The sequence below is a fragment of the Plenodomus lingam genome, assembly GCF_022343315.1.
Source record: "Plenodomus lingam strain CAN1 chromosome Unknown contig_5, whole genome shotgun sequence".
Taxonomy (NCBI): domain Eukaryota; kingdom Fungi; phylum Ascomycota; class Dothideomycetes; order Pleosporales; family Leptosphaeriaceae; genus Plenodomus; species Plenodomus lingam.
The window spans coordinates 1,373,926-1,386,237 of record NW_027093957.1 but is presented as its reverse complement, the minus strand read 5'-3'; the positions used below and the strand labels follow the sequence as shown (position 1 = coordinate 1,386,237).

Genomic DNA, 12,312 nt, shown 5'->3' with positions numbered 1-12,312 from the left:
TCTAGTCTACTTTGAGATGGACGAGGATGCCATGAGATCCTAGCACTGCACATCAACCCACAGTTGGAGGGACGACAGATAACTGTCACGTATAGTCTTTGTTTCGCTCTAGTTGTTTCTTTGGTTGAAGACCTTCCACTCAAAATCTCACACATCAAAAACGATACATCAGACGTAGATTGTACCGTAGTCAACTGTGTTTCATTCTTGGTTCCTCAACCCTAGGTACCTATTGTTGCAGCACCATTCCACACTGTCAACATCAAACAACCTCTACAATCCCAATGCACTCTTCAGAGTTGCCTCGAAATCCTCTTTGGGCAGACCCAGCTTCTCGTTCCACAACCCTTGACCAGATATATCACACAAGTAGTCTTCTGCGCCAAAAATCATGGCTTGGATGAGATCCCCCACGGCGCTGAAATCCTGCCGTTGCAACTTGGCCCGTCCCTCCTCAATAAGCTTCTTCGTACTCTGCTTCTCTACCGTCCATTGTGTACCTGTAATCTTCTCGACCGTCTTCAGGATGTCCTGCTGGCTCGTTTGAAAGCTGTTGACCCAGACGTACTGGTTCCGCGTAAGATCCGCCTTCTCGAGGACCTTGATGAGCGCGAGACCAACCTGATGGAGGTTTGTCGCTGAAAACACAGCCTTGCCCTCGTCAAACAGAGTTGCGGTTTTGGTGGATCCATTGAAGCCCAAGAAGCCCACTTGCAGTCCCCAATCGAGAAAGGCCCCGTTGCTGACACTGGTCCAGCTGATTTGGCCCTCCTTGCTCCTCAGATAGTTGACCGCGGCCACCTTGGCCTCGAATACGGGCACAATATCGCGTGCACGTTTATCAGTCGTATTGCCGCCAAATTCCGAGGGAAGGAAGCGTTGCACGCCTGCCGCTATCGCCGCATCGATGAGCTTGTTCTGGTCTCCGAGCGCGACGCCTGCTACAAGCGATATAACGGCATCTTGGCCCTGGAAAGCCCCCTTCAAACTCGAGACGGAATCGTAATCTGCGTGCACTACTTTGACGCCGGATGGGAAGGTGGAGCTTGAGCCGTTGCGAGAGAGCACAGTGGTGGTGAAGGAAGAGTCTGCGAGAAAGGCTTTTAGCACGGCTGGGCCTAGGTTGCCGCCGGCCTGGATGCGTTAGTAACGGTACGGTGCTCTCGATAGACAATTGAAGAGTGCAGTGAACGTCGTTGTATGCTATGCAACGCTTCAAACCGTCTCCTGGAGACTTACACCAATGATCATGACGTTCTTGATGGACATGTTGTACACGAGTATAAGCAAAAGACGCAAGAAATATCAAAACAATCAGATTCCAATATTATATAAACTCACGACACACACCCGGAGCTTTATACAACACCAGCTATCTCTAGCTACCTACCACATCATCTCATCTCGCTCATGTAACCCATCATGCTTTTGTCCCGCAGTATAACGCGGAAATCCACCGAGTCTGTGTGACTAATCTCATCCATTCCCAGACCCGGCAGATACACAGTTTGACCCTCAACATCATGCACTTTAACGACAGGCCAAGCCACTGCCTCCAGCCTTTCCTACCTCCAGTCTGCCCACGCTACCGGAATCCGTCTAGCTTCATCCCTAACCATAGGGTACACTAGGCTGTTCTCCCGGTAAGTTAACATCATACTCTGGACTTTTTGGGTTGGGGATTAGTCAGGAGCTTCGGTTGGGTTCCGCGATAGTTGGTAATGCATATGGTGAAGTGGTAGGTATTTCAACATTTGGAGGGGGGGTTGCGTGATTCGGCAGTTTGGGAGAGTTGAATGGAGCACGTGATGATTGAATTCACGTGATGGTCAGGGTGCACGTGACGCCTATACAAACCAGACATGGACCAGACTAGAGTACTGGTGCATGTGACTAATATGCCACACGTGACTCTCATTTCCACATAAAGCACGTGATCCTTACGAATAGCACGTGACTCTCGCGGATCACGTCACTCTGAAACCCCTTGAGCAGGTGCCAAAAGTCTCCATGCTGGTCGGTCAAGACAACCCCGAGAACTTCCCCCCCCCCTTCGGACCGTAACAATGTCGTATTGCTCATTTCGCCGCAAAATACTACAGAATACTTACACCATACAGAGGGCAAGTTCGTCCGGCTGCATGCTTGCTACCAACTATCATGGCCAAACCATGAACTTATCGTACCGAAGTCTACCGGGCCAATGCTGCATGCCTACCTAACTAATCCAGACTTTAGCTTTCAGAACACGAGTGCTTCTCGCCTGTACCGTGATGGGAAACGGAAACCAGCAGGCGTGCAACCCAACGGTCCCCCTCTTCACATGTTACAAGTCGTTGATCCTTCTTTTAGGGAAACGATTTCTACCCTCTCCCCTCCTCACTACTGTTGTTTCTGCATCATCCATAGCACCTACCATCCGGTGGTGACGGCGTTACCACCATTGGCGATTCCCCCCATCCCGGGTTGACCGGGATACGTCCCAGTGGGGCCTAGGTAGGGTAGATATAGCCACCTGCGGGCTCTTCTCCCATGATCTTTCTCGATCAATACTTTCTCATCACATCAACTACCATCTCACCGTTCTCCATAATAACTGTCTGTGCGTTCCCAGATCTGCCCTGCTTATTGGCTGTTCGCTCCGGTGGATGCTTCCAACTTCTCCTAATCGACACTCCGTCCCTTGCATGCTCCTCCACACCTCCGCATCTTGGCTTGGACCTTCCCCATACGTTCCCATATTTATATACTAACCTCTTCTCTTCCATGTTTAGTTCAATTGCAGATTGCATATAGCGCGACAGGCACGAGAATGGATGCCTTGTACGCAGCTCATTCGGGCGCATACATGGTTTGTAGCGTCCTAGGATCGCGAAATTGATGGGCCCTTGCAGGGCTTGGATGCCTCTCGTCCACGATGAGATAATACGAAGTCGTCCTTGCCCTGGTGAAGACTTGATCGCCCCTGCAGGTAATGTTGCCAAGAGACATGGATTAAATAAGTGCGCAGACTAGGTATCCTATCTCATCCTTCGCCTGGCTTTGATCATATAAGATCGGCCATAGACGTGAGCACAACAACAGATTCCTGGATCTCATTCTGTCGTCTCTGCCTCCCTCCTCCCAACGGTTATTCACCTATTGCAAGTGCGTCTATCTAAATATGAGATCCAAGCGGGCGCTTCCGTTGGCATTCTCTCTGTGGAGCAGCATTGCCTTGGTGTCAGCGATCGACTTCTACGTCTCACCATCGGGTTCGGATAGCAACGATGGCAGCTCGGGAAGACCTTTCCAGGCCCTTCCTAAGGCGCAGCAAGCGGTGCGCGAAGCCATATCGTCTTCGTTGACGGAGGATGTCACCGTTCACCTTGCGGACGGCATCTACACTCTTTCTGAACCGCTCATTCTCACCGCCGCCGACTCGGGAAACAACGGTCACTCAGTCAATTGGAAGGCTGATTCGACGGGTGCGACCATATCTGGGGGGCTAAAACTTACCAACTGGACCGCTGGCTCTGACGGCATTTACTCGGCCCCAGTACCGCCTGGCACTAAATCTCGCAACCTCTATGTCAATGGACAAGCGGTCAACTATGCGCGCAGAAAAATCACCCGCAACGACTTTACGTACGATAATGAAGGAATGTCTTGGAATAACACTGCCTATGATTACCTCATGTCCATCAGGGGAATTGGAAATGCTGAAGTTCGCTTTCTGAATTCCTTCACGGACCGCTATGCACCAATTGAATCTGCGAGTAATCAGAAATTGATGATGAAGCAAAACTCTTGGGCTAACAACATCATTGGCTATGATACTGTCCAATCCCCGTTTGCTGAATTTGGAGTCTGGGTACAAAACTCGTACGATCTTTTCACTGATGGTGGTCAATTTTTCTTGGACACAGACGCCAATATTATTTATTACAAGCCACAGAATGGCGAGGATATGTCTCAAATAGATGCTCATTTGGGTATACTTGAGGTCCTGCTCGCTGTTGGAGGCACATACGATGCACCTGCCCATCACATATTCTTCGAAAATATCAATTTCGTAAGTTCATTCGGCATCTTGCTCATTGTAGCTTTGAATGCTCGGCTAATTTCTTCTAGGCTCACTCGACCTGGTTAAGGCCAGGGGAAGGCTTTGGTTACGTGGACCAGCAAACTGGAGGTTACATCCCAGGAAACATCACTTACCCTGAGTTCGAGGCAAGCAGACAAGTTTGGTTCCAGATGCCAAGTGCTATTCAAGTTAGCGCCGCGAATCACATTGGCTTCTCCGGTGGCAGATACACGCAGCTTGGGGCTGGGGGTCTTGGTATTGGCAACGACGCAAACGCCCATCAGACTGGTGTTGGTCTGGGGGCCGACCGCATATCAATCACCGGCGGCTATTTCACACAGGTCATGGGCAACTCAATCACTGCTGGTGGAAACCGGCCAGACGCGCATCATCCCAGCGATGCCCGCATGCTCAACGCTCATATTTCGGTCCAGGACAATATCTTCTACAACACTTCCAGCCTCTTCACCTCCACCGTTCCCATCTTCTTCACGTACGTACAAAATTCGGACATTACACACAACGACATTTCCTTTATCCCCTACTCAGGTATCTGCCTTGGCTACGGTTGGGGCATGCAAGATGCTGGAGGCAGTCAATTCTACGTAAACCGCGGAACATACAAGTATTTTGAGCCATACACTACGCCAACCACGTCCCTGAACAATTCCATTCATGCGAATCTGATCCACGGTTATGGATATTCGAAAACTGACCTTGCTGGTATCTACACGCTTTCCAAGAGCGCTTTTACCACTATAACGGAGAACTACGCGTACGATTCTTTGCACTACGGCCTATACACGGATGAAGGTAGCAATTCTTATACGATTACTGGGAATAACTTCCTGCCGGAGGGAAATTGGTACAACCCAAATCAGGGCGCAGGCATGCAAACTGCCAACAACACACTCATAGACAATTTTGGAGCTCGTGGTCGAGACTTTCTCAACAGTCCAAACGGAAGCGGCATATGGGGAAACACGTTTCTTCGCAACTACATTGTGCCCAATTTATCCCGCGCCAACATCGCCGCCGCAAGAATCGCATATCGCTCTGGTATCGAGCCATCGAAGCGTGCCGGCCGATCAATAAGCCACAGCGTATCTCTGGCTGATGGTGCGTTGAGCCTCGAATTTCTGACGGGCAATGGAGACGTCGTCCTCAACCTTTTCAACTTTGATGATGCCGAATTCACCGGAGTGCAAATTTCAGTGGGCTCAGAGTTCACGGCTGAAAACGTTCCTACCGCTGTTCCGGCAAACGGCGTTGCGTCTGCCACGTACAAGCTTGCGGGTTCATCATGCACTCCGCCAAGATTCAGCGCGACCGTTAGATATACGAATTCGCGGACAGGAGCCGCAGGTAGCCTCGAGGTATCGGGCACTATGCCTGGCTCGTCGCCAACGCTCAACTCTACTTATGTCGCGTCTTCGACGTGGCCCGCCACTTTTGGCCAGAGTTGCGACGTGATCGGCATTCGAACAGCCGGTAGGGACGCCTTCGACCCCTATGATGAGTGGGCGGCTGTGTACAGACCAGCCTCCATAACAGGAGACGGAAGCATCACCGCCAGGGTATTGTCCGTAGACATTGTTGACCCCTGGACCAAAGCCGGAATCGTCATGCGCAACAACCTCACTGCCAACAACGGCCAGCCGTCAACAGCAGCAGGGTACGCCGCTGTATTCCTAACAGGAAGCAACGGTGTTTCCTTCCAGTGGGATGCCAATGGCAACGGCCAGCTTGACGGTTGGTCCGTTGTTGCCGATATTGTTGCGCCCGTATGTCTGCGCTTGAACGTCACGGGCCAGTCGTTCTCGGGATACTATGCGAACGACTGCACCAACTGGCGACAGATTGGCTCAGCTGCAACCGCGAGCGGCAGAGGCTCGTCATCCGATGCTGGACTTTTGGTGAGCTCGCATGCCAGCTTTGTGAATGCCACAGCGCTGTTTTCGTTTGAAGTGTAAGGCGAGCAGGCGAGCTTGTAGGTAGAAATGGATTTCGCCGTTGTAAATAGTAAACGCTGCAAGGCATTTAGATGTTGAATCTGAGTCTACGACCATGAAAAAGACGACGCGCTATGCATCTTAGTCCCAGCACGCCATCCCACCACACCAGAGTATTCATACATACACCATCCCATCTCCCAAGAGCCCTTCCTCATCGCCCCATACTAACTACCCCCTCTCTCACTCTCCCAACGTGACCCTCTTCTCCACAATCCCCCACCTCTCCAAATCCACCAGCAACTCCAACGGCTCCTCACACTTCCACGCACTAACCTCCCACTCCTCGCGCCCCCCAACCCCCCCACGCTCATACACCCCAGGCACCCTCTCCACCGTCCACACCACCCGCCGATGCCGCGCATTTAACCGCCGCACATATGCCCTCAACTCCGGCTGGCACGCCTCGTCCGTCCTCCGTTGCCACACCTTATCCAGCGCGTGCCGCAGGGGCCCCACGAACGGGCACTTGCTGCGGCCCTGCAGCGTCTCATGCAGACTGTGAATGTCGCGCAGGATGCTCTGGTAGAGCGGGCGGGTTAGGCCCAGGCTTTGCATCTCCGGGGTATGGGGTGGGTAGATGGGGTGGCGGAAGGCGAAGCGGACGAGTCTGAGCCGGGAGCTGGTTTCGGTGGCTTTGCGGCATTCGAGGGTGCGGTTGTGTTCGTAGCGCGCGCGGTTTACGGTGGTGTTTGATTTTTCGCTGCGGTGGGGGTGGTTTCGTACGGGGTTGTTGTCTTTGCCATTTGAGGTGCGGTCTGTTTTTCTTAGGAGGGAGGGTTTTCGTACGGCGGTGTCGAAGTAGTCGAGGCGCTTGGTGGTGAAGAGGTTGCCTGCCGTCTCGGTCAGGTATGCTTGATAGCTAGTGCTGGATTGTGTGCCGGAGTCTATGTTTGCACGCATCCAGGCGCGGAAATAGGGGTCTGTGCCGTATCTTTCTAGGTTGGCGTGCATGGTTTCGCGCATGCGCGAGGGGATGGCGTTGGGCCAGAGAGGGTAGGGTTGGGACTGGTCGCGGGATTGGGAACGGTTGAATGGTCTCCTTGGGGAAGGATACGCGTCGGCGACTTGTTCACTGTCTGCTCTCGGTTCTGGTTCTGCCGTAGGTCGTGGGCGTGCACATGGTTGTTCAGATGGCAAGGGCGGAGGGGGACGCATAAAGGACAGTCGCTGGCCCACACGCCAACTACTCCTCACGGAGAAAGTTCGAGAAGTTCGAAGGGTAGATTGGCTCTCCTTGAGCTGTTTAGGAGTCACATGGAGGATCTGTACGTGTGCCTCTGATATGCGAGATGGGGCGAAGAGCGAGTAAGAGCTGACGCAGATAACCACTGGAACACCTCTTTCCTGTAGGGCAAAGGTAACCTCCTCCAGCAGCTGATTGAGAGAATCAGCCTGGTTTCTGTCCCTTCCGAAATGCTCGGTAACGTCGAAGAAACTCTCATACGCGACTGACCGCTTTTCAGTCTTCTCAGTCTGCTTAGGCTTCATCCCGGCCGCTGGCATGGATGCCGAGCTCAAGGACGCATTGCCACTATCTCTCCTCGGATCCTCGGTTGATGAATTTTGCAAGAACTGTGCCAGGAGCTCAATCAGGCGATTATAATCCGCAAAAGTAACGCCGTGGTCTGCCAGTGGCGTACTGTACTCAATGGGCTCGCATAGTCGGAAAGTAGACACATGATGTGGCCGAGACTGAGGACACTGGGCTCGATCGCTGACCCCGGGGAATATCATCCCAATGTCATCGACGAATCGCTTCTCTGGCTCCTCAACAGGGAGCTGGAAGTCGGCTGGTCGGACGGCAGGTTTACTGCTCGCCTGGGACCTCAGGCGGCTCATGAGCTTCGGTCGGCGTCGCTCTTTGGCACCGTTGAAGTCTGCGTAATCGTGCACGGTGTATGTGCTATGTAATGTAGTGGTTGATGTGAGGGCGCGTCGTGGTGATAATGCATGTAATGCTGTCACCGGTAGGGAGTCTTCGCTGCCACAGCTTTCATCAACGCTTTCCGTTCTAGTACCTGCAACCTCTCTGGTAAAATCAATCCTTTTTCCCTTGGATTTTTTCTCGGAGCCTGATCCAATGCAAGCATCTCCTGTCTCGGTCGATTCAGGTTGAGAGTCCACGGGTGCAAGATCATGTTCGCTCGTTTCCTTTGAGGACATGGACAACCTCAAGTCCTCCTTCTCTTCGACCCCGTCAACCTTCTCTCCGGCGACTGAGTCGACGTGCAGAGTCATATCTTCAAAAGTGCAATGATACATGCTCTTCCCGTCTCTTAATTAGTACCCGAAGCATGGAGTCAGAGGTGTTCGCGTATAAAAATTTGAAGTCTGTTTAACTTTGTTATGCGCACGTGCGTTGGTGGTGGTGGGGGCATTCAGTTTACGTTTGCAGGGGTCTACCAGATATGGCAGCAGTGAAACCGTTTTCTTCTATCGGCGAGCTCCTCCTTCACCTTCGCAGCTCAGGTCATTGTTAAGTGGCTGCGACGTAACTCCATCAAGGCGTACTCCCTAACGTCACGTTATCGTGAACAAAGGGCTACCGGTACCGGTACCTAAGCAAGGGGGCGAGCCGCGCCCCACGTGTCCAACAAGACCTCGAAGCAGTCAAAACCTGCCAACCGCGGTGGGAATTCTCCTTGCCGACAGCAATATTGAGGTGAAATAATGATATTTTCACGATTCCCAACTTGCTTTTTAGTTTCCGGGTTTGCAAGTGCATTGTCTCTTAATCGTCTTAGGGATCTATGGGGTAAGGCGAGGTCTAGATCTCATTTGGCGCAGTTGAACGTGGAGAAACAAAGCGAAAACTTTAGGATCTATATCTATCGGCGAGGTTCATTACATCAGATCTTAGCCCGTGGACATGCTATCCTTGTTGTATCGCGACCGAGGGTCGGAAAGTTCCACGATTGGTGCAGCAGGGTGAACAAAACTAACAATGCGTAGGTACACATGGTGGTCACGAGCTGTGGACAAACGTCAGGTGGAATTAAACGTCTTAAGTGCATGAATAATGAAAGTCCGTAGGAAGCTTTATGGAGACAGTCAAGGCACTTCACGATATAGTCTAGACCACAATGAGCACATGTCAGTCCTTCATGAGATTTCGTGTGTAGTCCATTATTTAGAGATCGTCACTGATAAGTACGCATGTTTCAGAAGGGCTGAATGTTCTTCCAAGCAACTGGTTAATATCACGAGCTGGAAAGGAACGGAGCAAATTATTTCATTCACTGTGCGATTGCTATCAGGGTACCATGTGGTGTTCTCAACTGAGCAGGCTCGTGAGCTGGGAAGACTGCACAATGTGATCAGCTCCCACAGTCTTGCCGCAGCTCTGACCATTGTTGTGAACAAGTCCTTAGACCGTTCACAGTTATACCTCTCCTTTTACTAAATTGTTGCCATACAGTGCTTCAACCGACTATGCGTACAACAGAGCTCCATATAAGGTTGATAAAATTCCATCACTGACTGACAGTAGTATCATACCACAAGATTCCATTTACAAGGCCACAAATCAAAAACACCAAAAAACGGCATTTCATCCTCAACCATGGACGACGAAACTTTCAAAATCCTCTATCAGGAATGTCGTAACCAAGGTTACACTCATTCGGAAGCCGTTACACGGTGCAAAAACTTTGAAGTTCGCTATTTGTCACAACGTCGCGATCCGTATGATTTCGCTGATATGACAGATTCACTTCCTCGTGGTGGTCGTGGTGATGAATTCGGTGTAAATGATCATGAGCACCACCATGCTGCATACCAGACAACTGAGCGACGACCAACCCAGGACAACTTCGTACGAGGCTATCGTGCTACATTTGAGTATAAATACACGGATCGCGTATACCAAGACAATGAGTCTACGTACCGCCCAAAAAACAAGTATTATGATGAAGTACCTCGAGCCCCCAAGCTACCACGACGGCAATACTACACCGAGGAGCGTAGACCGCACCGCGAAACTTCATACGAAGTACACGAGTCCAACGTGTTTCAAAGCGATGAAACTCGTCCAAAACGCACCCACGGCGCCCATGATTACAACACATATACTGCCACTCCCCCGCCCCGTCCCACTCGAACTCATACAAATAGCACGCGCTACAACACTACTGAACGTGCGCCTCGAGTTCCTCGTGATACTCCAAAGGACAACTCCTACTACTACCCCTCTGGTCGTCCCTCACCTCCTCCGCGCCCGCACCCCACCTCCTACTCCTACTCTTCCCGCGCACCCCCTTCCCAACCTCCTCAGGGCACAAAGCCACAAACTGATCTCTACACAACTCTCGGTATCCCGCGCTCCGCAACCGCAGATGAGATCAAAAAAGCCCATCGCAAGCTGTGTATGAAGTGGCATCCTGACCGTTGCACAGAGGCGAAAAAGGATGTTGCAACGCAGATGATGGCAGAGATTAATCAGGCGAATGATGTATTGGGTGATGAGAAGCTGCGGGCGCTGTATGATGCTACTGGATGTTTGCCGGGTGTTTTGGATTAGGAGGGGAATAGAGGATGGGAAAATGTTAAATAACAGCTAGAGAGTATCGTGTGGTGGGGTATGGCATTTAGGTTTTACGTGGGATTCAATCAGATTGACGACGAATTGTGAAAAATGGTGATTTTTCATTCTCTAGAGTACCAAGTGTTTCATATTGAATGTGATCTGTGACGTCCAGATGCAGTATCCGAAGGCATCAGGTGTCTACGCACCGGCTCGGGCGGTGAAGTCTCGCTCATCTCTGCCGTGCCAGCGTTTATTGAGCGCGCACAAGATTCGCGCTTATTGTATCTTTCTGAGTTTGAATAAATCGATCCGCTTTTCTGCTTTGTGATACCAATTTCCATGTTGTTCAAAGCATGATCAGGAGAAAGTCCATAAGCCGGGAGATACGGCAATGTCCACTTCCCGATTTTGTTCGAATTGAAATTGTTTGAAAGTGGTCTTCCAAGGCGTACTAAATGAGCTGTTACTTCTGGGAATGTTCCTCACGCAAGACTGTTAAGGGGGGTGGGTGCTAACCTGCGTTTTCCCTCATGGCCAATAATTCAAGATCGGTTGCGGCTATGACCTTCTCAAATTTCTGATTGATTGCTCTCGTAACATTGTTGCACGCAACATGGTGACGAGGATCAAATGTAGCCGTGGAATTTTGCGTTTCCGATGGCCATTGGGAGGGATCATGGCCCTGAGCTATGCTTTGTAAGACAGTGAGGGTTTCTTTGACCGACATTCTGCACATAGCCGAGCCTATTTTACCATGTGTCGGAATCCCATACCTGGTCATGGAGGCTCGGATTCGTTTGCCTATGAGATGTGTACACATGAACTGATCCTCGTCTGGTAGTATGACTACTCGACAGAACAATTTGACCTGAAGATCCTCAAGTAACTTGTGAAACTTGGCCAAGAGTTCGTTCATGAGATCATTTCGAACACTTTTAATACGGACTGTATAGTGTTAATATACTCTTTTACTAAACGATCAGACTTCTCCAGAGATCTCGTTCGTTCGGCAAAGGTGGAAATCTTGGGGAGTGGAACGTGTGCAGACCGCAAGCACTCACTCAAGGGTACCGTAATATTTCTTCTGTGCATGGTGAAATCTGGTGTGGGGTGCATGATTTGATCTCCCAAACCTAAGCGACAATTCCACGCCATGTAGCTAACAATTAAGAGTTAGTGTTCTGTCAGAATTCGATGTGCCAGCTAAAGATTGGAAACTTACTCTGAGAGCAGGACATAGTCGTCTTCCAATCCAAATTGAGTCGCCACGTATAGCCAACTCTCGTATTCTCGAGGAAGAACTACCGTTTGCTGGTTTGCACTAGACCCATGTATCATCAATTGACGATGTGGCTTAAGCCATCTTTTCCACCAAGGCGCTATGTAGGCGTGGCACTGAAATTGCTCCATGAGTCTGGCTAAGGCCACGATTTGACGGAGAAGTAATACTTTGGGCAGGCTTTCGTGCATGCGATGAACAAGTTTCAACAGAATTTTGACAGCTCCGACGGTATGATCCGGCAACGGAAGGGCTTCTCCTCGAGGATGGCATGCTACAAAGTCATTCTACGGCTTACTGATGCCTGCGAGTTTCGAAGATGAGACTAGTACCCGTACTCTCGAGGATTGTTGGGTCTGGGTGCTAACGAGGAGCTCAACGACATCGCCTCGATCGGCTGTCATATGCCCGTGAACGAAAGAGTAAG

General features: G+C 50.8%; 5 protein-coding genes across 5 annotated transcripts; 2 read left to right on the top strand and 3 right to left on the bottom strand.

The window, feature by feature from the left end:
* Window positions 1-273: 273 nt before the first annotated feature.
* Window positions 274-1,269, bottom strand: IAQ61_009088 (uncharacterized protein; the record flags this gene model as incomplete). Its single annotated transcript, XM_003836712.1, has 2 exons — window positions 274-1,134; window positions 1,240-1,269. The coding sequence occupies 2 exons, from the start codon at window positions 1,267-1,269 to the stop codon at window positions 274-276; spliced, it is 891 nt and encodes a 296-aa protein (XP_003836760.1).
* Window positions 1,270-3,163: 1,894 nt separating this feature from the next.
* On the top strand, window positions 3,164-6,039 carry IAQ61_009087 (uncharacterized protein; the record flags this gene model as incomplete). Its single annotated transcript, XM_003836711.1, has 2 exons — window positions 3,164-4,054; window positions 4,114-6,039. 2 exons carry the CDS (start codon window positions 3,164-3,166, stop codon window positions 6,037-6,039), a joined length of 2,817 nt encoding a protein of 938 aa, XP_003836759.1.
* A 222-nt stretch (window positions 6,040-6,261) lies between these two features.
* IAQ61_009086 (uncharacterized protein) lies at window positions 6,262-8,319 on the bottom strand (the record flags this gene model as incomplete). The annotated part of the gene is made up of 1 exon (XM_003836710.2): window positions 6,262-8,319. One exon carries the CDS (start codon window positions 8,317-8,319, stop codon window positions 6,262-6,264), a length of 2,058 nt encoding a protein of 685 aa, XP_003836758.2.
* Window positions 8,320-9,643: 1,324 nt separating this feature from the next.
* On the top strand, window positions 9,644-10,600 carry IAQ61_009085 (uncharacterized protein; the record flags this gene model as incomplete). Its single annotated transcript, XM_003836709.2, has 1 exon — window positions 9,644-10,600. The coding sequence occupies one exon, from the start codon at window positions 9,644-9,646 to the stop codon at window positions 10,598-10,600; it is 957 nt and encodes a 318-aa protein (XP_003836757.2).
* A 517-nt stretch (window positions 10,601-11,117) lies between these two features.
* Window positions 11,118-11,761, bottom strand: IAQ61_009084 (uncharacterized protein; the record flags this gene model as incomplete). Its single annotated transcript, XM_066098251.1, has 2 exons — window positions 11,118-11,474; window positions 11,579-11,761. The coding sequence occupies 2 exons, from the start codon at window positions 11,759-11,761 to the stop codon at window positions 11,118-11,120; spliced, it is 540 nt and encodes a 179-aa protein (XP_065951890.1).
* Window positions 11,762-12,312: the final 551 nt, after the last annotated feature.